The sequence below is a fragment of the Pagrus major genome, chromosome 8 (assembly GCF_040436345.1).
Source record: "Pagrus major chromosome 8, Pma_NU_1.0".
In the NCBI taxonomy this organism is placed as follows: Eukaryota; Metazoa; Chordata; class Actinopteri; order Spariformes; family Sparidae; genus Pagrus; species Pagrus major.
The window spans coordinates 2671373-2698581 of record NC_133222.1 but is presented as its reverse complement, the minus strand read 5'-3'; the positions used below and the strand labels follow the sequence as shown (position 1 = coordinate 2698581).

At 42.9% G+C, this 27209-nt stretch overlaps 1 protein-coding gene across 1 annotated transcript in view; it reads right to left on the bottom strand.

Moving 5' to 3' along the window:
- Positions 1-27209, bottom strand: part of cadps2 (Ca++-dependent secretion activator 2) — a 184293-nt gene that overhangs the window by 95606 nt on the left and 61478 nt on the right. The window contains exons 4-8 of the mRNA XM_073472131.1: positions 12770-12850; positions 11469-11702; positions 10919-11040; positions 4178-4289; positions 2316-2455 (exon numbers count right to left, since the gene is read on the bottom strand). Of these exons, the coding sequence (XP_073328232.1) occupies positions 2316-2455; positions 4178-4289; positions 10919-11040; positions 11469-11702; positions 12770-12850 (689 nt within the window). The remainder of the gene's footprint in view (positions 1-2315; positions 2456-4177; positions 4290-10918; positions 11041-11468; positions 11703-12769; positions 12851-27209) is intronic.

Sequence of the window (27209 nt, the reverse complement as noted above, 5' to 3'; positions counted from 1 at the left end):
ACACACACACACACACACACACACACACACACACACACACCTTTCAGACTACTGGACTAATTTTAATGTTTTAACTAATTATGTATTACATTGATTTGTTTCCTAAACATGAGGGCTCTACTGTCCTTGGATGGAGAAAGTCTGGATCATTAAACATGAAACACACTTCAGCTCTGCAGAACATCCTGATTTAGTTCCAGTAAACAAACATCCGCACAGACCGACATCTGGGGAAATCTGAACTTCTGTGCAGTTTTAGTTTGGTGTTTGATAAACCTTCATGGATCCGTTACTCCAACTGGACCTCCTGGATCTCATGTCAACTACCGACAAAACCACAGGGAAGTTAGAACCGGACGTTTCTTTTATGTTGCAACTTTATGTTTTGTTTAAGTTGAATCTTCTGTTTCTCTGGTTAGGTTTTAGGCTCAATAGCCATTTGGTTAAAACATCACGGTTTGGATTAAAATACCTGTTGTGTTCACCCCAATCACGGATGGAGATGATCCGACTTACCAGGAGAAAAACACCCAGTTTGTCACCACAAACGGCTGGAAAGGCGCCCAGCTGACTGAAAAATACACGTGATATGCCATTTTATCCTGGCGACTTGGCTGCATCACACAATGACAGCAAAACCTTCATAAAACCCCCCAAACAAGCAAACAGAACAAAAAACTCAGGTATGATGTCATCCGTCACTTTTGAAATGTCGTCTGATCTTCATCAAACCCACGGGCGCAGACAAACAGCAGGTTAAGGTTCATAGATGTGTTGAGCACCGCAGGAAAAGTGAATTGTTGGACTTAATATCTGGTTGAACTTCCTTTTGGCAGCGATGACTTCAATCAAACACCTCCGGCAGCTGTGGGTCAGACCTGTAAACACGGCTCAGAGAGAGGTTTGGACCGTTCCTCCTCACAGAACTGTTTGAGGTCAACAGATCTTTGGTCGTCTGCTGTGAACGGGTCACTTGAGGTCTGAACACAGATGCGCCGGGCTTTGATCGGGCCATTCAGGAAGGCGTCTTCCTCTTTCTTCGCTCGATTTACTTTGGTGTTTCAGGTCATTGTCCTGTTGCGTAACCAAACCTCTCGTGAGCGTCAGCTGGTGGACAGACGCTCGGACATGTCCTCGTAAGATGTCTTGGTAAAGTTGTGAATTCGTCCTCAGACTGTGGATGGATGAATATCAAAATTTGTGGAGACGACTCTGCAACCCTCTCCACTTTCATCTAAATCAATTATTATTGATTGAAGGTCGTCTGAGAGGTTCTTTCCTTCTGGTTCACATCAACCGAGGCAAACTCAAAATGTCTGAGTCAAAGTAGCTTCAATCCTCCCCTCCGAACTCGTTACACTGATCGGTCACTGACTTAAAGAGGTTCACCTGGTCCGTCCAGCCTACGAGCTGTGTTTTAAGTAAGTTTACAAGATGGACAGATGGATATAATATAATAATTTTGTGTGCTATTAGTCAAAACAGATTGTGTTTGTTTGTTGTTGTCACTCGGATGGAGATCAGGCCACGTTCAAGACAAGTCCATTTCAAATGAAGTGAAATCATCATTCTGAACGCTTCACTCTGTTTTTCTTGGCAGTGTGTTAACTTGTCCTTCACTTACTCACAAATAATTTAATATTGACTCACTGACGGTGGGAGGAATGTAGAAGCAAGTTAAAAGTTTTAAACTATGAAGCAGAAGAAAACCAGAGGAGCTGAGAACGAAGCAGCTCAGAAAAGGTTTGGCTTCAGATGAGACCCGGCACGTTCCTGCAGATCGTCTCGTTAACTGACGGTGCACAGTTTTATATTTCTGTTTGGTAAGAACATCAAGTGTTCTTCCTTGATTTTGTGAGTTTTTTGTGTATTTATCACATTAAAAGCGAAGAAAGCTTGTGAAACATGGCGACTGCCGCTGGCGTACATCTCCCAGCTGAAACTCGCCTCTTTAGGTACTAAGTGGTATTACGAGACAAGACGGGCCCGGGCTAGCTGGTTAGCACGCTAACTAAACCGATATCTCTGCAACACAACACAAAGATGTCTTTCTGGTGATAACGTCAGTTCATCTTAGAAAGTTTTAAACTACGAAGCAGAAGAAAAACCAGAGGAGTTGAGAACGAAGCAGCTCAGAAAAGGTTTGGTTTCAGATGAGACCCGGCACGTTCCTGCAGATCGTCTCGTTAACTGGTTCTGATCATCGATCTGGTTTTAATCTCAAATTGTCTGACACACTTTGGACTTTTCTTTGGGGATCTGACCGTCCTGCAGACGACCGGTCGCTCTGACTGTGTGACGCCCTGCAGACTCACCCGCTGTGCTTCATGTTGGGGGGTTTGTCCATGCGGACGGCCAGTTTGATCTTCAGCTCCGTGTCCTGGCTGTTCTTGGGGACGACCATGCGGTGGAACTCGGCCTGCTTCGGTCCGTTCGTGGTCGGATTCAGAACCACCTGAGGAGGGAGGGAGGGAGGGAGGGAGGGCGGGCGGGCACAGAGGAGGGCAGGGATTGGTTAGCAGGTTTAATAAAAGATACAGGGTCTGTATAATATTCTGAGCACTCATTTTATTTGGCACTAAAACAAACTGTGTTTCAACATCGCCAGACAGAGTCGACAAAAGATTAAAGTTCTTTGTAGAAGCTTCAAATAAAAGTTTACAGGTTTTTTTATCTGGTAAAAAGAAAGTCGGATCGTTACATCCTTATTTTTTAGTTTCCAGCCTTTAACATTAACGTAGGAAAAATAACCAAGGTTGTCTCAGTCCGTGCGTTGGGCTGCAGTCGCTGAGACGTGATGATCGTGAAATGGACCTAGTTTACGCGAGGAAGCGGAAATTCAGCCTGTTTTTATTCCCCCAAATTACTTGTCGACAAATTGTGAGTCGTGTTGCATTTTCACAGACGTAACTTCTTCTACACATAAAGGAAAGATACACAGCAGCTCTGAGAGTCTGCCGACCAGCAGCAGAGCTCGTTTTATTGACTCGGTTTTGTCTCCAGCGTCCTTCATCTGTCTGTAGGCAGCACAACACAACACAACACAACACAACACAACACAACACACAAACAAACAAACACACACACACACACACTGAAGTGTCTATAAGTGACTCAGGATTCTGCTGAAACAAACTGTGTGTGTTTTTGTGCGACTCATGTTGAACGTCTCCGACATCTTGAAGGACGTCTGAAAAACTTTCTGAACTTCGCCCCTCGTCGTCCAATCAGAATCCAGCAGTAATTAAAAGGGTCTAAACCTTCACTGATGGTTTTTATTTCTCCAGGGGAAGTCTGATTTTTAATATTTCATCATCTCCTCCAATGACTCTGATCCTGTTCTGGTTTTATAATATTTTTTTTCTCTCCTTAAAAATCGTCTTTCTCTAAATGTCCGTCATGCCAAGTCATAAAATGTCTGTGTGACAAAAAGCCATCGCTTTAACGGCCTTGATGAAGCCACTTATGTTACATATATCATGTCTGGAAGGAGCTTGAAGCAGGTTCAGCTGCCTCTGACTTCTCCCTTCAGGAAAAAAAAAAAACCAGCCCGGAGAGGCGACTTCCACAGCGAGCTGACTGGTGTCTTATCTTTGAATTTCTACTGCATTTTAATTTAAATCCTCTCTCCGAATCTCCAAATTAATCTGCATCTAGAATGTGAATTTACTGACGGTTGTAATTAACCTTAGCTTTCGTGCGCTCTCAGGAGTTCAGCTCTTAGTTCAGTTTGGTTAGGACATACAAGTTTTCTTTCTTGACAGTTTGTCAGTTTTTTTGTGTATTTATGACACACTCCAGCAACCGGGTCATGGTTTCTGTAAAAACGTTGCTGTTGAGTTCTTCAAATGTGGCCGAGTGTCATCTAGTTTTATTATATTTGAGTGAAGGCAGCTCTACAGCCAATATCTCCAAAACTAACTCACACCAGAACAATCTGGACTCATAAATAAAAGTACAGGTAAGAGGGAAAATATGTAGTTTTGATTGTGGGGTGAACTGTCCCTTTAAAGTTTAAACCTTTCTATGGACCACTGGGTCATCGATGTGTTCATTGTTACACATGATAACATTTGTCTGAAGAGTCAATTTCAATTTCCTGTTGTTGTGTTGTTGTGTTATCGTGTGGTTGTGTGGTTGTGTTGTTGTGTGTGGTACAGTGGCGGCGGACTCTCACCCGGCCCAGCTCCTTGTCCTCCAGAGCCAGAACCCCGGTGCTCTCTGTGAACAGCTTCACTTTGACCGAGGGCAGCGGGTGAGTCGTGGTGAAGTCCCCCTGAGTCCCCCACCTGAAAGACACCAGGATCCTCTTTAAATCTGGGCAGTTTAACATAAATCCTGCACATCGTGTTAACTCACACTGCACATGTCTGCACTGACACAACCAGGATATGATATTATCAGCTAACATCTCTGCAAAACACAGATGCATCCAAGTTTGTACGTGGCACAGGTCGCACACCATATCGACATCTGTATAACACGTGTCATGTCACGTTCACATTACATGCTTATTAACTGACGTGCAGCTCAGGAGGTGGAGAGGACGGTGCTGAAGTTAAAGGCGACGAGGCTGTTAATGGGCGACTGTAAGCGTGACACTGTGGGATATTTTTAATGTCACCTGGGGACCTTTGTAGTCGTGTTTGTGGCATCAGAACCGGCTGTTCTGAAGGAGATATCGGGACTTTTCCTGCCGTGTTTGTGGCGACCAAAACATGTATTTAAAGCCAAACCGTGGTGTTTTCCTGATCATGTCCACAGGGGTTTTGTACCTAAACCTAACCAGAGCATACGCACAGTGTTGTGACAAGAAAGACATCGAAAATAACCCTTAACAAACTCAATGTTTTAACTTATCTGTGGTTTTGCAGAAACGTGCCGAGTTAACATTTATTCTGGTTGAAAACCCAACAGCGTCAACAAAAGTGAGACAGGCAGCGTTACTTTGAGCGATGTGTGAAAAAAAACAGGTCAAGGCCAGTTTATTTCTACAGGACCTTTCCAACACAAAGTAATACAAAGTGCTTTGCCGGGGCATGCGAATAAATACAAATAAATACAATTGCTTTTAAAAGACAATAAAAATAAAACGGAAGAAAAAAAAACACTTTTATATCACAGCAGTCTGAGTCAGGATAACAGTTTAAGCCACAACATCACGCTGCCGACAGCCGATCAAAGCTTCTTGAGAAAGTTTCCAAACTTTATTCCGGCCATCCGGTCGCTAAAATCTGCAAAGGACGCCTGTTCAATCTCAACTTCAATTACTCAGACATGATGGACTGCAAAGTAAATTTCCCGCAAGCTTCGTGTAATGATATCACATCAGGTCTGAGCCACAGATCCAGAGGCAGTAAACAATCCCATCAGTGTCGGCTGTTGTCAAGAATCACTTACTGCTCATCTCACAGAGACTCTAATGGAGCAGAGTGACGCCTTCTGCTCACCACGATGGAGACACGGCCATTATTCACACTGAGAGCCGCGCTCCCGCCATTACACGTCTTTATGTCCAAACTGCCACTTTAACCAAGTAAGTGTGTGTGTGTGTGTGCGTGTGTGTGTCTGTGTGTGTGTGTGTGTCTGTGTGTGTGTGTGTTACAAGGATGACAAGTGACCCCATCCCTTGTTGAGGGTGAGAAAGCAAAGCTGAGCTCTATGTTCAGTTTTCCACAGTTTCCAAGGCAACGTTGTGCAGAAAGGTGTGTTCACTCCACACACACACACACACACACACACACACACACACACACACACACACACGGTGATTTTTTCCAGTAATCACAGACATCAGACGTGTAAGACGGAGATCAGACACCGATACAAACAGCTCTGACCTCGTGCATCAGCTGACCCGAGAGAAGCGTTTGAAACGAGAGCGATCACGTGACGACCGTCGTTATCACGCTCTCATTTTGTGTCTCGGCTCGTTTTGCAAATATCTGACCTTGAGCGATGAAAACATTAAAACCAGACGGTGGGGGGGAGGAACCGCAGGACGAATGTAAAGGTGTTTGATTTCGTCACAGTGTCGTCTGGTGTTACACCTGCAACCATGTGTTTTCATCACATAACACAGGAGTATAAACAATATGACAACTACACAACTAACAGCTGAAATATAAATAAAGTCTCCTGGCTTCCAGTTATTGCTGGTGGAGCTGCTGGGTTCATCCCCAAAACAGAAAATAAAGGAACGTGCAGGGAAATAATGCACATCGACATCCCGCCAACAGTTTTCCCCCTGAGGCGACGACACCTCGAGGGAACAGAAGGAGAGAGTCAAAATGATTTAGTTTGTTAAAATGTGTTACACTGAGTCCAGCCGTAAAAAGAGATTTCATTTTCATAACTTACTCCAAGACGGGGATGTTTCTTGTGTGTTTTTTTTATTTATTTTCTTGAAAAACTGTCAGGACCTTGATAATCGGATATGTGATGAAAATAATACATATAAAATAGTTAATAAATAAGATAGCATGTATGTATATACAATGTTTTATTATTTCAGTCATGTGCTGTGTTTTCTATAAATTATAACTGTGTTTTTTATTATATATATATATATATATATATATATATATATATACTGTATATATATATATATATATATATATATATATATATATATATATATATATATATATATATATATATATATGTATATATATATATATATATATATACATATATATGTATATTATATTTCAATGATAACTCTGTTTAGTAAAATAAAAACAAAATGGTTGTCAAACAGCGTCACCCTACATGACTGAACACGTTTGTTAAAGAGGAGCTACAGGTGAGAGATTTTGGGCAGTTTTGCTTCGAGAGCTTCGTTTTCTTTCAGACGAGTGAAACAAAACGTCCAAAATACACATTCAGGTCAGATTATCAACACAATAAGCAAACAGAATATCTTCATCACGACTTCCTGTAAGTAACCGCCTGGGGAAGTGTGATGTGATGTCTGTAAACGTGATGTGTAACGTACGTCTTCCCGTATTTGGATATTTACATATAATGCTTGAACACTTCCTGCTCTAAAACGTTTCCATGTATGTAAATATAAAGAAAATGAAGTCACAGCTACATTTATAAGTGACTGACAATTTATTCCAACACATCTCCTGTATTTTTGTTAGTTTTGTAACAACTTGTGATGCTGTGGGAACTTTACATTTACATAGTTGCTTACAGCTTTATCATAGCTTCTGATTCAAACTTCACTTCAGTCTACTAGCTGAAACATTTCTTGATGCTGAAACATTTCTTGATGCTGAAACCTGATTTTTTAAATGAACAGTTAGAAAGTAGTTCGTCCTTCACACACAAACTTGTGGACGGACAAACATCTGGTGCAGCTCAGATGAAAACATCAGATTCATTTACAACGATTACAGGATTTTCTTCATGACTGGTAAAAACGTTGAAGCTTGATAATGTTTTAACTGTGACTCCTGAGTAAACCTGACTCTCTGCCCTCCATTATCCGCTCTGTGTTTGTCTCTGAGGCACTCTGCTGCACAATTTAAATAATTGTTTGTGTTTTTCTTTTAAAATTAATTCACAATCTGAACCCTCCGGGCTACGTTTGAAACGAATCTTAGTTTCAACATCATTTTCTGCAAGGCGGTGAATTAGTTGAGATGGAGATAGTTGAGTGAAGCCCTGCGGCAGGTGACACAGCAGCACACGACTTAACAAAGTTAAAACGACACAGATTTAATTTATAAACCTTTTTTTTCTTTCATCTCTGCCGGCCTGCCGTCTCTGCGAGCTCATCTTAATTCTGTAGGAAACAACTAATGCAAGTCTGGAAGGAAACTAAGAGAACTAACAATCAGGATGATGTTTGATCAGTAATAACCATAAAAAAATAGCGGTTTGGTCCTTTAAAGTGAGTCACAACAGCTTGACATTCCACAATAATTAAGGCTTTTCCTAATGAAAAGGTCCTCGATGATTAAAGAGCTGTTACGCTACAACTGCAGGAGTCATCAGAGTAATTGGACGGTGTTGTAATCACAGCTCATCATGTTGTCCGTGTAATTATAGTTAACTACGATGTCATTAAGTGTAAGGGTGTGTCGCTGAAGATGAGGGCTGCGGGCTAATTACAGTGAAGGTTACAGGAGCCGCAGAGAGGCCGGGTGCACAGCGCAGGATCCCTGTTGACCAACGAGGTCGTCAGGTGACGGTGAGCTCGTCTAATTGGCTCTGTTTGGTGGGCGGACGCTGGAGGGGAAAAGAAAACCTCTCCGTAAGGAGCCGGGGCATGTGAAAGGGCAGCCTCATTACTGTGAGGACCCCCGCTGTCCGACGTGCATCCAGCGACCAGCGACTACAGAGCGCGTGCAGACCTGCGTCGGTCACCGGCAGCCTGCGCCACCAAGCCACAGAGAAGAAAGACAAAACAGTGGAGACAGTTTATCCTGAAGTCAGAGGCAGACGTGTAATCTATTTTTCATTATGTAGAGAAAAGTGTTAATTTGGGGTTTTAATTCGATATATTGTTCTCGTTTGATTACCATCAGAAATCCATTTTTATGATCTCTGTGTTGCACACCGGCTGTAGCTCATCACATGTTGTTTATCCCTGTTAGATAAATGGTTTGTTTGATGTTCACACCCTGCGTCTTACAGATAAACGTAAGGAAACACTGAAAGAGCTCTAGCGGTGGCACGGAGTCCAAGTTTGAAAGCTTTGGCGGGTTTTTCCAAGTTAAAGGGGAAATTATAACAGAATTAAATCTAATTCCAATCAATAATTATAATCACAATCATGTTAAAATGATTACTGAGGGGTTTAAAGGTTAGAGAAGTGGTCAGAGAGAGAACGTGGCTCTCAGGGGAAAAACAAAAAGTACTATATACTGAAGCTAAGCTGTACTTTGAGCCTAAGTTAGCCTCAGTTAGCTCACAAGCTGTGTCTAAATGAAAAAGTCGAGCCAGGTCTGACTGCGTACAGCCTGTTAACCATGAGTGCATTTATTAACAGAGCTGGATGTGACATGGAGAGTCAGCTTGTCCCTTTACTGCCAAAGAAGCATATTCCCATAAACCTTTAGTATAAAAGAGACTTCTGTAAAACTGTTAACACTTTTAACACGTCCTCAGGAAGTCCGCCAGTCTCAGAAGACAACTTCACATAGTGGCCACACCGTGTAATTACAACATCATGTGACGCACGCTGGAGACTTTTCTCTATTAGCCGACAACGTGACAGCAGCTGTAAAACAGTTTCTACACGATGCAGGATGACAAAAGTCAAAACTGTCCAATCCACAAGTTACCTGTCAGTCTGTATGACCTCATGTTTCATTCATAAGTCTGGTTACTGTTCCTGTGGAGTCCCAGGTGTGTGAGACTGTCTCTGATTGGCTGAGATGAAAAACATCAGAGGTCTGACTGGGACTGGAGGCCGAAACATAAAGAGGGTTTTGAGCTGAGCTGTGTGTGTTCATGTGTTTGTATGTGATGAGGAGAGACTGACTCCCATCACTGTTACATAACAGCCTCATCTCCTCGCTGCAGTAGCCTTGACTGAAGAATGAGAAAACGCTGCTCCGGGCGGGTTGTCGAGGTGTTTGAGGAAGCCGAGGGTCACTCCCCTCCTGTTACATAAAATCTGGAGTTCAGTCATTTTTTTGTCTGCGATGCACAGAGATGTTTGAATTTCAAAGATCTGCTTTGATTCAGTTTCAGGTAACTGTGCTGAAGTGGCTTTTCACCGACGTCTTCGCGTTCAGTTCATCTTCAAAAGCTCAGACGATAATCCAATTAGGAGTCAAGAGGAGGAAAGCTCAGCAGGCTGTAAACATGAAGCGTTCATGTCGCTTTAGCACCGAGAAAGATTACAGGCTCCGAGCTTCGTGTCACACTTTGTTCATCCGCAGAAACCAAAATCTGAGCATTTATGATCTTTTGCAGAACAGCTGAGACTGCTGAGGATGTCATTAGTTCTGCAGGTAAAGTAGTGGATGAGTTTAAATTGTCACCTTGTCTCTCGAGGTGCATCGATTACAATTTTCTGAAAGTCTAATACAAATATTGAATATTGATATTGATATATTTATATTATTATCTGAAAGTTTAAAATAAAGTGTTCTGTTGCTGGACAGAGCTTTTTGTACATCCACCTGAAAATGAATCTAAGATGAATCTAAACGTTGTAATCTATTTTATTCGGTGGCCAGTTTGTGAAATGTTCCCCTTGATAAGTACTTACACAGTGTGTACTTTTATCCAGGACTCTTATTGTGAAAGGTAAAAACAGAAGGAGTCTGTCTCTAATGCTCGGCGGTTAAAAGTTTGTCGCTCTGCTTCAGAAAACGGAGCCTCCGTGTTGTTATTTGCAGTCACGGCCGTCGACAACGATGTTTTACTGTGCGACAGATCAAAACACAACATGTTGCAACTCGAGTTACGTCCGAGAAAGGCGTGTAAACTAGGTAGATTTCTCTCTTTCGGTTCAGGCCGGCGGTCCTGTTCTGGATGGGTGTGTTAATCTGAGCGGCACAGAATCGGATCATTGCCGGTCATTCCTAAAACAGTCCGATTCTGGTCCCTGGCCAGTCGATCGGTGCTTCTCTACTTGTTACATGAGTGTAATGTGACAATGGGTCACAATCTAAAGACACAAAATGTAACACATCAGCATAAAATGTCTCTAAATGACTCGACCTTTGTTATATGTGTTACTGAGTTGTGTACTTACGTTATCCAAAATGTTTCCAACAAGGTCCAAACCAGAGAAATCTGAAACTTAACTCAAGGTAACGTTTCATTCAGTCGCCTGTCGCTATAACTTTAAGGGAAACACCGGATGATACGTGAAAGAGCGAGAGAGGAAGTCGGCACATGTATCTAAACATCAGCTCGTCTGAGAAGAAGCAGAAGAAGAAGAGCTCACTGAGGTCTGGAGGCTTCAGCCTGGTCTGTCTGCAGCTTTTCTCCTCCCTCCACCTCCATGGTGCAGTAAACGATCCGGTTCGGAGCCACAGACTTCAGACCCTGGACCTCCACGATCACAATCTGCAAACACCAGCAGAGGGTCAAAACAAAACATTCAGCGTACTAAGACATTCAAACTAATCAAGTTCCAGTGTTTGTTTGACCAACCAACGGTCCAAAACCCGACCAGATTCAGCTGACAGTAATATAAACTGAGGAGAAGCAGATAAGTGACATTTTAAACCTGCTCACTTTTATCTCTTAACAGATGATTTGTTGTAATTGCTTAAATGGTTTTATCTTTAAATGTTTGGGATTTTATTCTCTGTATTTATTGTGAAACACATTGTGACCTTGTTTTGAAAACATGAGAGAACTTTATGAAGCACTCAGCACTCGTGTTCGATGTGATGCGCTGTCAGGATTTTATCATTTCTACCTCATTATTTTTTCGAGACGAGGAAACTAAATTAACTGTCAGGTGTGATGAAATCACACAGCACACGCACCTCCAGAGTGAAAGACAGCACGACGTCCGACTTGGACAGGATGTCTCCCTCGTCTCCCATGTCCAGGAAGGAGTTGTTCATGGACGAGCGTTTGAGCTTCTGTTTGAAGTCCGGACCTCCTTTGGACACCGGCAGACTCTCCAGGTTCGCCATGAGCAGGTTGACCGACGAACGCAGCTCCTCCACGAAAAGAGGCTCCATGTCGGCAGAGACGAACTTTGGGTATCTCCTCTCCTGCAGGACGGACACACAGACACACATTTAAAGCCCCCCGTCCATCAACAAAGTGTATTTTCTTTTCAACACTAGTTTTCACATTCATCGCTTAAAGTGTAAATGTTCTCGGAGCTCATTGAGCATCGGAGGGATCGACCCGGCCTCTGTCGGAGTCCATGACGGAGTCTGTTGGTAAGTTTGGCTGTGGCCAAAGTGTTCGCTCTGTGCTCTGCTTGTAAGGTTAGAAAACCGTCTCATACACTGAGAATGGACTTTACAGTGAAGTAGGAGGCGTCTTGTGCTCAGTTGTGAAATGAAAAACATATTTCCACATTCATATATACAAGAGGGAGATGAAGTAGGTGCCTTTTCAATGATTTCTTTCATTTCTGTTAAGTGTTTGTCTCAGTACATGTGTGGAGGAGGTCTTTAAAAATGAAAACATCACTAGTTAGAAGATCTTTTCACAGCTTCCAGACTCTCCAACACTTACACACTGTGACAAACATGATAACAGACATTCAGATGCTTTAAGCTGGATTCATTAGTCAGCTTGTCTTCGTTTTGATTCCTCTGCATGTGGCACCATCATTCTTTACTTAATGACAAAACAACCTTTAATCGAGGAAGATGAAAGTGTTTTGACAGGAGTTTTGTCAGATTCAGAGATTATACGTTGGATAATGACTGCGTGATTGTTGTCAGAGTAGAAAGCTGCTTTAAAGCTGCATTAACTAATTGTTTTCTACTTCCAACTTCAGCAACTCCTGAGAAAAATATCTGACTGTTTGGTTGTTTTCTCTTCACCAGCTAGTCTTTAGCTGTGTCTGTTTGCTGTCTGGTTCTGGGAGGTCAGTGTACTTTGGTTTTTATCAGAGCTTGTTTGATGAAAACAGCTGCTGCTGGAAACACTGAGATTAAACCAACCGAGCCAGAAGCTCTGCAGAGCTGCAGCGCTGGTGAGATTTCTCTGTGGGGTTTGTCAACAAGACGACACCTTTCACATTACACAAAAACATGATTCACTTATTCATTAAGACACGATGAGTTTGGGTTTGTTATGAAGAGGAATGTGTGTTTCTCACCCTGGAGATCTTCTCGGCCAGCTGTAACCTCCCGTCCAGCTCTCTGCGGATCTGAGCCGCCTGCTCGTCCACGTTGTCCAGCTGTGAGAGAGAGAGAGGAAACAAAAACATCAAGATTTCCATCAGTCGGCCTGTTAGAGAGCTGCAGAAACACAAAACCAATCAAAAAGGTGAAGGAGAGACTCAGCGGGGGAGGTCTATTCTGAAGAACCGTATTGATGAACTCATCAGCAGCTGAGGTGGTAATAGCCGACAGTAATTACCTAATTAGGATTGAGGGTGAGAGGGAGGGAGTGCCAATTACAGCGGAGAAATATTCAATCATGTTTGTTTACTTTTGGTTGGTGTCGAAGAGTTAAAGCTGCATGTTGTTCAGCTGCAGTTCCTCTGACGTCCACTAGATGCCGCTCCAAGAAAACTATCTGCATTGAAGTGAACGGGAAAGCCCCAAAGTCCACCTCACGGTCCTCACTTTTTATGTCAAACAATTTTACTTTTACTTTTAATTCTCAGACAATAACGCAGAATAATTCACCCTCCAGCGTTACTTGTGAAAAGTAATATTTATCACCTTACATTCATTCTTACATAAGAAACAGTAAATCTTCTCTCCAGGACATTTAAAATGAGGTTAAATATTATTATTCTTCATTTCTCTCTCACTCAGTGAGGAGGACAAGGTGCAACAGTCCAGCAGACTACAGTGCTAGAAACAGGTCATGATTACTGAAAAGGGTTTAAAAATTGTCAGAAATTGGGAGCAACACGGGAAAATTATGACCCCGGGATGAAACCGGAGGAAGGCAAGTATGAGGAAGTCAACCTGTGTGACTAAACTATAAAGTCAGCAAAACATTTTAAACACTTGTGGTTCCTTATTGTACGAACAAAACTGTGTTTAGCAGATTTAGTGCTCTCATTTGCACAAAATCTAAGTTTTGGTGCAGGTCAGACATCACGATGAGATGCACAATCAGCTCCACTCCATGCAAACCGATCAGATCCTTCAGATGACACACAGCTCACTCTTGAGCCTCAGCAGTGCAATAATGATCCCAAACACCTGTAATCAGACTGCTACATCCCTCTCTGACACTTAAATAAGTATATAACATGAGGTATCAAATAGCAAGGAGAACAGCGGGCGTCAGAAAATGTGCTGGTCTTAAAACGGGGAACTGTATTAAGACTTTAGAGAGGAATGACAGAAGTATCAAACTGAGTACTGTCGGCTGCCTTCCCCCAAAACTAAAATCTATCAAGGCCTCAGCCCTTTGGCTCAGATCAGGATTTTTTGGCTCTAGTAACTCACAAACACAATGGGAAGCGATAAAGCCTCAGGGTGTTTTCATCCTTGTTTAACAAGCCTTGGTTAAATCCCCCTCACCATTATCGCCTTGAAGAAGCAGCATTACACTCATTGGACAGAGACCTTTAATCCTGTCTTGCTTAAGGACACTTCAACTTGTGGACAGGAGAGGCCAAGGATCAAACAAGAAACCCAGACACTTACCACCTTGGCTACAGCCTACCCCGAGGACGTGACATTACAGGCGCCGTCCTCTTGCAACTGTAGTAGTTAATACAGCTGCAAAGGAGGAAGTGAGGAGAAGTCGTATAAAGAGCGAAGTGTCTGTACAGGGAGGAGGTCGGGGATGGACCGTCGGGTTAAACAAGCACAGGACTTTCATTCAGGAGACCGCTGTTTTATCTCCAGTGTGAAAGTAGAAGTCAATGAGCTCTTTTAACTTGCTAACATATTGAAGTAACATCACGTACAGAAGGTGACGTAAGTGATACCGAGGGACTGCTGCCAACCAGCAAGAGGGTCCTGGGATTGGATCCTCCATGTACTCCGGTTTCACCCTTGGTCAAGGGGTACTGGCTAAGACCTTTGCCAGACGACTACCAGTTTCACCGTGTTGTATGATATGTGACGCAAACAAAGATACTTCTTCTTCTTAGCTAACGTAGGTACGTTTATAACAGAAGTTCCAGAGGTAACATAATGATTTGAACCCAAGACAAAATGTTTTCCTCAACCTGACCAAGTAGTTTTCTTGCCTAAACGACGCTGCAAACACGACGAAGGTCCTGTACGTCTGTCGCTGCCACTCTGCAACAGTCAGGTTGTTGAGGGAACGATCAGCCACAACAAAAAAACACTGACAGGTGATGTGATTAACATTGATCTTCTTGTATTGTTCTGCTGGGAAACACTGGGTCCAAGCATTCATGTGGGTGCCACTTGACACGAACCACCCATCCAACCACAGTCGTGGACCGAGAACACCCCCTCATGGCAACAGCACTCTTCAATGGCAGCAGGACAATCCACCCTGACACACCACCAAAGCTGCACAGGAACGACTTGAGGAACACAAGAGCTCAAGGCGTCGACCGGGCCTCCAAATACTCTAGATCCAAATCCGATCGAGCATCTGTGGGATGTGCTGGAACAAGTCCGATCCATGGAGGCCCCACCCCTCAACATGCAGGACCCAAAGGATCCACAACAAACGTCCCGGTGCCAGACACCACAGGACGCCCACAGAGGTCTTCGTCTACGTCGTTTTGGGAGACGCTGATAATTGACCTATTCACACTAAATGCCCAAGAATCATGTAAATACATCAACTTCATCATATAAGCTGAATCCATCTCTGTCGAGCAAAGACAACAAGAAGTGGATTTCGTTTAGCAAGAAGCTATAGCTGTTGATTGAAGCAACCAGTGGTAGCCAGAGCCGGGTGTACAGGAGCAGCGTAGTGCCTGAGAACTTGGGTAGGTTGAAGACCAGGAGAAAGATTTGCACACCAAAAGCTCCCGTTTGAAGGACTTTTAATTGCTGCGCGATGTGTAGAGCCCAAGGCTCTTCCTCAGACTGCTTCTGATACATACAGAGAGTCACAGCTACACTGTATGCGGCAGAAGCAGTCTGAGGAAGAGCCCTGGGCTCTACACATCACGCAGCAATTAAAAGTCCTTCAAACGGGAGCTTTTTGATGTGCAGATATCTCTCTTTTTCAACTTTGCCAGGTATTTTGTGAGCCAGCATGCATCCTAGTGGGTATGGTGATGTCAGGTCGGGTCGTGCAATCTGGATGAGCCGCAGAGGTCGAATGGAAAGAGCTATACAGCAGTGTAGGGTTGAGATGACATGAAGTAATGTTGAGTGATCAGAGAGTTTAACGACTGCTGAAACACGGACACTGCTAATGTACAGGAGCTCTCAAAGACGTGTCCTTATCGTATGTTTTTCTAAGCTTTGCGTTGACTCTCGTCTTTTGTCATCTCGTCTTTTTTTTCTTTTTTTATTACAACAAGAGAAGAAACTTTCTGAATTGATGGAGAACTGGAGGCTTATGAAATCAGTTCACAGCTGTCGCTACAGTTTAACCTCCACCACGGGGAGGCTGTGCTGTGCTGTGCTGTGCTGTGTGAGAGCTTCACTCTGAGCAGGAAGGATCAGCCAACAAGTCGTCTGTTAAACTTGATGTCAGCGACGCTCAAAGAGAAGATGAAAGCAGGGTGAAAATTGAACGAGGTTTGCTTACTAGGCAGAAAACAGCGCCTCGTTTCACAAAGTCTGTGATGAGCAGAGGCGTCTAAAAAAATGACAATCAGAGATAAAACGGCTCTGATTGAAACTGGCCTGAAGCCAAAGAGACAAGTGGAACCTTCAGAGGAGATAACAGAGAGGGAAGATAAGCTGTTTAATTTGAGCCTGAGCCAAAACGAGTCCCAGAGAATCAGTTAAAAATCAGCCGTCAGTGTCTCGCAAACTTCTTTTAGTTACACGAGTCAGTCAGACCTGCAGCTCAAGAGAAAAACGCTGAGGAGCTAAAATTTATACCAAAAATCTAAAACACGTTATAGTGTGAGACGTTATCTAACCTGTGACTCTCACATTTTAACCCTCAACAACATGTTCGTCACCATGTTGGTAAACTGACTTACACTGACACTAATCGACTTTAGCCTGTGTCACGTTTCCGACTTCAGTCTTCAATGAAATATAATCTCCAGTTCTGATAAAACTGATGCTATAGCAGCTACGCTAACCTCTTGAGGGGCTGCCATTGTTGTCTTGACATCTAAACCACAGCTGTAGCTGCCAGTAGCTCCTCACAGGACGCTGATTGGTTGAACGCCTGCCTCACACTGTGGCGCAGTGGTTAGCTCCGTCGCTCATCTTCCCCCTCTGCCCTCAAACTGAGTAAAACTAAAGCATGTTGTATATTTCCAGTGCTTTCTTTTTATATCAGGGTCTGACAGTTTGATTTCTGGGTGTCGCCTCTCTGACATGATGACATGTTGCAGAGATTTGAACAGCATCATATGACTGCTTGTTGTCATAGAAATGCTCTGCGGGGCAGAATAAGAAAGGCTGCCAACAAAGACGATCATAACAGAAGACTTGGGGACAAAGCCAGCCTGAACTCCGGCTTTCTGTGCCGGGTTTGTGTGTGCAGCTCAGTCGCCCGGATATAATGTTAGCAGCTTCTGCAAACCACAGATACAGAGACCTGTCACAGCAGGAGGAGGAGGGGATGGTGGTGGACTAATTACAAGCCAAGAAGGCTGCCAAATGGCCAACCGCAGTTTGAGCCACACCACAGGATATTTTTATGGACATTTACAGCCATTTTTGGGGTGACGTCCATCCGTGATCGTGGCGACCAAAACAGGCATTTTCAACCAAATCATGATGTCATCCTAAACCTAACCAAGTGTTTTTTTGTGCCTAAACCTAACCAAAGCATAAGCAGAGTGTTGTGACAAGAGTTAAGTAGAAGATTTACCCTAAACAAATGTAAAGTTGCAACATAATGAAACTTAACTTTTAACTTATCTGTGGTTTTGCATCTACTTGGCCTCAAAAGTAACCGAAGCCCCAACACTGCTTATGAAACTCAAAAGTTGTGATTTCATCTTCGGAGGTTAGCACCTGAGAGGTGCTATGAACAGAATTTGATTATTTAATAAAATAATATTGCCACCATCATGTCCTCTAACACTTCCTGTCAGGCCTGACTGAGATTTGTTCACGGATGATTGGACAGTTATTTTTTTCGTTGTTTTCTTTCTGCTGACACTTCAGAAACGTGGTCGTGTGCATCCACGTGCAGACTGCCGAGGCTCCGACATCCAGACGTGAGAAATACCAGACATGTTTAGTCATTCTGCAGTCGTTACTGATGAGGTCTGCTGATCACCGAGTCCTAATTAACTCAACACTGTGAGGAAGAAAAAAGGAATTAATTATCAAAGTGATGCCGGTCGGACCGGCGTGCACACGTCAAAAGTTCTGCCTGATGGATGCACTTTTAAATTACGTGTTTTTATTGTTTATTCATGACGCTGTGTTTATCTCAGTGTTTGAGGGTGTCGGAGAAGGTCAGGATGTATTTTTCTTTAAAAATAATTTAAATTATGATGATGCAGAGATTTAAACTCTTACTCGTGTCACTGCCTGTTTATTCTTGTATTTACTTTGTCTCATGTTGCTTTGTTTTGAGGACTTCTCTCTTTTTCTCTTTGTTCTTTTTTGTTCTCAGCTTTGTAAATATAAATGATAGAAGTGTAACCCAGGAGCGTTTTGTCTGAGCTGATGTGTTAGCGGAGCGTCAGACAGCTGTGTGATTAACTCTCTGTGGTCAGAAAAACAACTGCTGCTTACTGTTACTTTGCATTCCTGGTTGTGTCTCTCCGGTTAATTACACTCAAATCTAATTAACGTCACTGAGATAATAGAGCTCACAGCCTCTTCACTGCTAATCAAACTCTCTGTACAACACGTTTCAGTGGCCTCGTTACACAAATAGGTTTATCAACCAGATTCAGAAATAACGGCAGCAACGGCCAATAAGACAAATAAAACATCCTGCATGTGAAGAAATTAAATCATCAATTAATGCTGCACATCAGACTCGAGCATATCGTCTTTGTAGAGCTGGAGATCCAAAATAAGGACTGAAAAGACAAGACCTGAACACATAAACTCACTATAACGTTAGCGTCTGATAAAAAGTAAAGAAAAGTTCTCAAAGGAAAAAAAAAACAGAACCGACTGAATTTTCTTCTTCGAGGTCCTAACAAGAATTTCTATTTTCAGAAAAGGATGTCATGAACCTGAGATTCATTAGAGCATCTGTTGATTAAAATGCCTCTCGTAAGTGAGGATGATCGAGACGGTTACTGACACACCTACAGCTGGCTGCATGTACTAAAACACACACACACACACACACACACACACACACACACAGAGCAGTGTACACGCTGGCTTTGTTACCATGACTTCTGTTATAGTGGTCTTTGTCGGCAGCCTTTCTAATTCTGCCCCACAGAGCATTTCTATGACAACGAGCAGCAGTCATATGATGCTGTTCAAGTCTCTCGCAACACGTCGACACGTCACAGAGGCGACATCCACACATGGAAGTGTTAGACGCTGACATAAAAATACTTGGAGCGCTGCAAACATGCTCACTAGAGTGATTGTGGAAAGGTTTTTATGACCTCAGGAGCCATAAAGGAGTATTTAATGCCTCACCTAGCTCAGCAGGTTAATGTCAATTAATCACTCAATCAATCAATCAATCACCAAAAATTAAAAAATGCAAACAGTCTTTGGATGATTAAAACTGAACTCACTCTGCAGAGCACTTGTGAATATTAGCGGGCCAAAACTGCAGTTAAAATCAAGATACTGACCTCAATTTGTTGTAACACAGAGGTGCTGTACTTCAGTTCATGTTTCAGGTCTCTGTACTTTACTTAAGTCATTACTTTCCCTCCCGACATCTGAACACAACATCACAAGACTGATTTCAACCTATCAGAGCACATCACGCACGGCAAACATAGCGAGACGAAACAAAGACGTAAGATGGCGTAAACAGACAGAGAGGGAGGCTGGAATGGGGAGAAAAGGCGTGTTAGTGTCTCGTATCTGCAGATTTTCTTATTTTCTCACTTTGTTGCTGCTCGGGACGCTTTACCAACCCAAAATGACTGACTAAATATATAAAAAACCAGACCAACGGGGCAAATACTGAACCCAAACATATCAGTATTTATTTTTGAGCAGTCACCTGCAGATATAAGTGTAGAATAGTTTCAGTATCAGTAAAACGCTCTTGTTAAAGAGCCGTCTTATTACAAACTCAGCCAATTACAGACTGATTATCTGACAAAGAGATGAAGGACTGACACAACTACAAGAATCAAAAGGAACAAAGTCAGAAAACAACAGAGAGGGAGATTTGGTTTACAAAGCAGAAGAATTCAGCTCAGAGACCAGCTCAGAAACCAGATTTCCAGACAGAGCTGCAAAGCTTCCTGTCGCTGCTGAAGGCAGAGCTGCAGCTTGCTCCTAATTTATTAAACCTCCATCTACCGGCTTCATTCGCTAATGAGAGACGACAAACAGACAGCACCGACGCGGATATCAACGGACCCCCTCAGCAGCTGAGTAGGTCCACATTTCTGGCTACAAAACCAGGGTCTCCTTAAAAAAACACCGGTTCTATCACCACTAAAACAGCTGGAGATGGCCCGCTTTCCCGTGACAAATAGCTGGCTTTGGTCGCCATTAAAACAGCTGGAAATCTCCCCAGTGGTGGTCGGCAGTTTGGCAGCCATGTGGCTTCTAATAACGCCACCATCATCCGCTCCACCTCCCGATGTAAAAGTCAGCTAGTAAGCATGTAATGTGAACTTGATATGCCACGTTTGGAACAAATGTCAACAGTGGACATCCCTGTGGTTTCAGTACCGTTAACTGCTCACATTAAATCCGGGCGACTGGGCTGTTTGGTACCGTGCTGCTGGCAGAGCATGCAAAAGTTTGAGAAAAGACTGTCAAGCAAACTGAGACCAGACGATGAACCAACTCAGACTGTCCAGACGGGCGGCACCAGGGATCAGACAACCAGCCCTGCGAAAACCTAACCATCCTTAAAATGATTCCTAAAGATTACTGCAGAGGAACGTTAATGTGAACATCATTACTGTATTTATACCACCATCATGACTCTGCAGAGCTCTGCGCTTTAATCAGACATTCACCCTGTGGGTCACAGTCAGGCTAGATATAACTCAGACTTTTAATTATGTTGTGCATTCACACCTATGTGTGAAGAGGGAATTAAAACTGGCAGCATGCAGACTGCAACCACTGGATTTTCTGAGTGTGGTGTTGATGGACTAAAAGTAACTCATGGCGGGGGAGAAAAAAGAAAAGCATTTCCTACAGCCCTTCAGTGTGAAACCTTCTCGGAAAACGGCTTCGACTGATACACACCTTTTATGTGACAACAAAATGGGGTGTTAGTTTTTTTTGACAACTGAAAACTGACTAAAAACTGGTGAAAAGCCCGCTGTGAAGTTTATCAGATGGTCACAGTCCCTCATTAAGGGAACCCGACAGTGGTGCATTGTCCAATCCAGCCTGCTGTCACTCCCAAGGTGTCAAACACGGCCTCCTGGTCCGGGGCCCAACACTCCTACGTTTGAGTTTGTAGTTCCCCCTTTTAAACGCCCCTCCAGTGCAGAAGTATAAAGACTGAGAAAAGTCAGAGTCAGGAGGCGGCTGGGGTGGTTGAAGAGGTCAGTCACTAGTTGAACGGGGTTCACGTCCTGTTTGTGACGAGTCGAGAGTGATTTGTTTGTACGTTGTTGTTTTTATCCAAAGTTTGACCTTTTCCAAAAGCTAAAAATGTAGTTTTTGTGCCTAAACCTCAGCAAACTGCTTTTATACAGTCCAAAAGTCAACTGTTTGTCTGCAACCCTTATTTTGAATGTCTAACCAAAAGTAGCATATAATGTATTATTGCTAACTAGGGATAGGTACCAAGACGAGTGAAGAGTTGACAGCTGAACGCTCATTGCAGTAGGTGCAATAAAACCTTCACAAGTAAAAAGCCAATACTTTATCAATGCACCTGTTCAACAAGCACAAACATGTAAACATGTAGAAAGTAATATTTTAACCTAAAACTTAAAAACCACCAGGATGCTAAACTGAGAGCTGTCTGCATGTATGTTAAAACCAGCGTCTCCTCGCTCTATCGGGTACCTGCAGGCAGCCAATCACATAGAGTGATCATTAATCACTTTATATCGAGATGGAGATATCGATTGGTCGATTGAAAGAAATTTGCAAAATGTTTTGACAATCAATTAATCGTTTCAGTCACTTTTCTGCTTTTCTTTGTCATTAACGACAGTCAATGAAGAGCCTTTGGGTTTTCAACAGCTGGTTGGACAATAGATGCAGTGAAGTGTGATTTTAAATGCCAAATCGATCAATCATACAATTAACTGGCAGATTAATCAATAATGAACCCAATCATTAGCCCCCACGTTTTTTCTGTTCTTCCGGTTTTCTTTTCTTTTCTTTTTCACACACACACACACACACACACACACACACACACACACACACACACACAGGTGACTGTCACTGCTGTTTATCCTCTGAGACCTGCTGATCTGAACACCTGGACTCTCTCTCTCCCTCCACAGCTGGAGTTCCTCCTCTCTTCTATTTTTATCTCCCTCCATCTTTTGCCATCACTGACGGAGAAGTGTTCACCTCCTCCCTCAGCCTCACTCGAGTCTCTGCAGTCCACAATCTTGTGAAGTCACGTTCGTGAACAGCACATCAGCAAGTTGATCAAACACACTGCTCTCATGGACACAGTAAACCCCTGTGCTGTTAATGTTTAAAGAGAAAACTCCACACTCGTACACTGTGTAGAGTCCAGTCTAACATGTTGTCCGTTGAGTCCTCATGATTACGGGAGCTGTAATCAGTAATTAGATCAGTAAACAACACCTTCAGTAATTGGTCCACAGAGCCTCGACAGTAGAAATTAAATTAAATTAATATTTAATATAGCAAAGTGTGGTTGAAATGCAGCTGGTTGGTGGTAGAAAGCAGACTTTGCTCATGTCTGACAGTCGAGGCGGGCTGGTCCAGAGGGAACGAACCTGCTGAGCAGTCAGAGAAGCTTCAATCTGACAGATTCGATCGTGACAGGATGAAGGATTCCCTCGGTGTTGATGCTGCAGTCAGAGCAGAGCTGATCTCTACATCTTAAAGAAATACATTTTTGTACACCGACTCCTGAGAGAAATATCTTTAACCCCAGTGAGCACAAACAAGGATTTCAAAGTTGATTTCTAGTTGAATCCTGGGTGATCTCTGGTTTGAGAATCGCTTTTCGCTTCCATCTGACATCGACGTGTCATAAAACACGATAGTTTGTTAATTTCTAGGTTGAAATAGAGACGATAGTGATTAATGTGAAGGTTTTTCTCTGAAGTCATACTGCACTGATCAGGTGAAATGTGGTCTCTATACAAAGACGTCCCTTCAACACATTTAACCATTAATATAAAATGTCATAAATATAGAACAGTATCATCTGCGTACGGCTAACAAAAAGCTTCCAGGTCATCGTAATGGGAGCAGTTTTATACATTAAAGTAAAATGAGACATTGGGCTTACTTTACTCAGAGTGTTACAGCTTTTATGACTTGTTCAGGTAAACTGCACAAGCTGAAGAAATAAATAGGTTAAGCTGGTGTCCAGCAGTTAGAGGATTCTTGGTTCGAGTCCCGATCTTACAACTATATTTCTTTTTGCTTTAAAAACAACTTTCATCATCTATAATGTGCAGATAAGAGAGATGATAATATTTTCATTTTGGAGGCTGACTAAGAAACCACATCCAAATTTCTCATTTGAAACTCACCCAGTGAAAAATGGTCTAAATGTCAACGTTTAATCAACGTCTTTAAATAGTGAGTGAAAAAATGTTCACTTTACAACCAGTTTGAACGTCTTTGCAGCGGTGCCGTCTTTTAAATGTCTTTTCAACAGAAAATGTTCCACTTTATTCACCAGCTAGTCGCTAACCTTTGCATTTTTGATGCAACAAGCTGAGCTGTGACCGACTGGAACCACTCAAGCTCTGCTGACAACCTTTGAATTTCTCATTATTGATAATGTGTTGCACATGTCAACCAAACTTCAGTGTACTGCAGCCCAGGAGGCCTGCTGGGCCCGAGTTGACTCCCGGCCAGGCCAAAGCATCAGGAAAACTTTTAGACAAGTATTTTTAAGATGTGATGTGTTCATCAACTCCCAAATATGGACCTAAAAAGGCCAAAATAACCATTTGAGCCGTGAAAGAGACTTGAAATTACGAGGGACAAGGAAAGAATCTGCGTTCTGGTACAGGCACAGAGACGAAGAAACAAAAAGCACAAAACAAAAGCAAAGAGAGCGAAAGACATGGAGGAATCTCGTATCACAGAAACGCTGAGAGAGATTACATTGCATATCACAAAAGAACTCAGGGAATTAAAGGATTTCACGGAGGAAACAAAAACAGAGGTGGCCGAACTAAAGAAAGAAATCAGGCAACAGAGGCCTGAACTACAACACAACCGACCGGGCAACACAAAGAGCAAGAACCTAAAACACTGATACAAGATCTGAAAGAAACGGAAAGGAGATTGGAATATCATGAAAAGATATGATGATTTGAACTTTGTGGAAACGCTAATGCACGAGCTTCTGGACAATCCCAAAGGACACTGAATGTAACAGCAGCGAACTCCTCTCAGGAATAAGCCAGTGTTCGTTAGATGACAACACTTCTCTGCTGCTGCTGCTGGAAGTGTGACGACCGTTTTTCGGTGTCAGAACATGACACCAAGATTTTATTGAAAACCTGAAAACACAGGTGAGCATTTTAAAATTAAATTAGCTCGAGTTTCTTTTCATTTCTGCGCTCTCTTCTCCTCACAGCCTTTCCTCTTCATCGTCTTTCCATTCAGGCGACTAATGAAGCAGGACAATAATAGAATCTGTCCTGGCAACAGACACACTCTGGTTGTTATACAGGCGAGAATGATGTCTCAATGGGCCATGAAGTCATCTGTAAATGGAAGCTATTTATGTTCGGAGCTGGTTACAGAGAAGGAAATAATCAGCAGAGGAGAATCGCTGAGGATTACTGACGCACTGTTTCCTCTACAGAGTGGTATTCAAAGACTGGGAGGGCTTGTGGACCGGCCTTTAAAGTCTCTTCACCCAAATGAACAAACAGAACGGATTTTCTCTCGTTCCTCCAGCGGTGTCTATCCAAGCAGACGGCTTTGGTCTGATTTGCACAAGTTTTGAGCTGTGAGAGTCCGCTGCATCCAGTCAGACTCTGGTGCAGGTCTACAGGGCAGTGAAGGGAACTTCTCCTGAGTCTCTGTTCAGGCCTCACACTGGAGGAATCAACTCACTGAGAATAGTCACTGGCTGTCCTCTATCACAGGCTGACAACCACTTTTTACTACACAAATTTCCTTTTGAAAAATGAAACAGTACAAAAAAGTTGTTCTGCAGCGATGAATAAACTTGTTTCCCAAAATTTCCCAAATGTTTATGACATCAAGTTCTGGCTTCCAGCTCGGACGTTTCATTTGTCCACAGCAAACACACAGAGGACAGGAAGTATTACAAGACACTGAACACCTGTAAAATGAAAAGTGAATGATAATCCTCTCTGCTGCAGTCTGTGAACTTTAAATTTGACCTTTAAAGTTTACAGAGGGAAGATGAGTTACATCCCGGCAGGTCAGGAGACGGACTCTGGGGGACTCAACGAGACCAGAACCAGTCGGGCCCGAAGACTGAAAACAAAGTGAAGGAACAGAGGACATGTTGTTTGAAATAGTTGCTCATCAACTTTGTGATCGCTGTTATTTGGGAGATGATGGAGTTTAATGATGATGATGTCAGCTGGAGCTATAAAGCATCATTTCTGTCACGCTGAATGGATCTGAGGTTTGAAAGGGAGCTGCATCAATTCAAAAGGTTTGGATGAAAACGCATCACAACTCCAGTCCCACAGAGCTGATGTTTAAAAAGAAAGATTTGCCTTGAAAACACATTTTCGCCCCATGAATCAGTTTAAATGTGTTTTATTACTGAAGACATTCAGCTGGTTTTTACAATTAACGTCTGCGAAGCTGTCGAGCAGATTTAAAAAAAAAAAAAAAAAAGAGTTGAATCGTGGGCAGATTCACGATGCTCTCAGTCTTTGTAAAACAAATCAATTATGGATTCAATCCTTCTTTCAGCGGCACTACACAGCCGCTGCACACTGTGGAAACCATCGATCGTGATAAATAAACCACTGCACTGTATGTGCGGTTGCAACAGGAGCTTTCCAGGAAGAGTTTGTCTCCATACTGCAGAGGAAGGAGGAAGCAGAGGGACTCTAACTCTGATTTTATGGTTTTCATTACAAACAAAAGAGTGTGGAGAAGCTCTGCGGTGATAACCTGAATCCACCCCTGTAAACCTGAAGACTCATGTTCAGGATATGTTCAGTCCCTTGATGCCACTTCCTGTTTAACTCCACTCCCGTCCTCACGCGACTGTCTTCATCTTCACTGCTGAGTGCGTATCAGTGATGGTGATGGTGCTCACTGTGCAGATTCATGACCGTCTAATCACAGTGCCAAGATACAGAGACCTTCACGATGCTCTGCAGAGTCTGCTGCTAATGAGGCCGTTTGCCCTAAGAGCCTCAAAACTCACTGAATTTGTAAAGTTAAATTTACTTTTGATCAGAGCTGTAAAATGCAGGAAAAAAGAAAAGAAAAAAAGAAGGTCAGGTCTAATGAGGAGACAGCGATGGACCGAGGGTCAGAGAGGTGAGGAGACCAGAGGGCAGGTCTGATTCACTGCATTGATAAGAAAAAAATAAGAGAAGGGAAGCAACGAAAAACAGCATTACAACGATAGTTGTTAATGCCGCAAGGTCAGTGAGTTTCTACCTGTCCAACTGTCTGTCTGCAATAATTAATGAGCCACTAAAGTGTCCTGTCAACCCAGGTGAACCTGCAGAATACAGGTGTAGTAAATGCATGATTATCTATTTAAAATCTAAATCTTCAGGTTGAATTGAGAAACCAAATGTTTTTTCTTACAACGCAGCTTTCGCAGGTGAATACAAACAAGGGCTGAATGATACTGTAAAAATGTGCATATATATCTATGATACATGTTGCTATATCAAAAACTTAAATGATAAAATATTATAAAGCTCGCAGGCAGCAGTGAAATATACGTGTCCAAGAACCAGCGCTGCAGAAACAAATAGGCCACAACTCCATTCAATTTTGGTGTGTGTGTGTGTGTGTCTGTGTGTGTGTGTGTTTGTGTAAGACTTGTCCAATCCACTTGGTAAATAGTCTGTTTTGTCCTCTCCACAACCCCAAAAGAGTTCAGTTCCAATCCAGTTCACAACCACAAAAAAGAAAGCAACTCAAGCCCACAGAAACAGATCGGTTAAGACGGGCAGCCCCTCGGTGAAACACACATCCAGTGCCAGTCCTGGTTTCTGCCCTCTCCACATC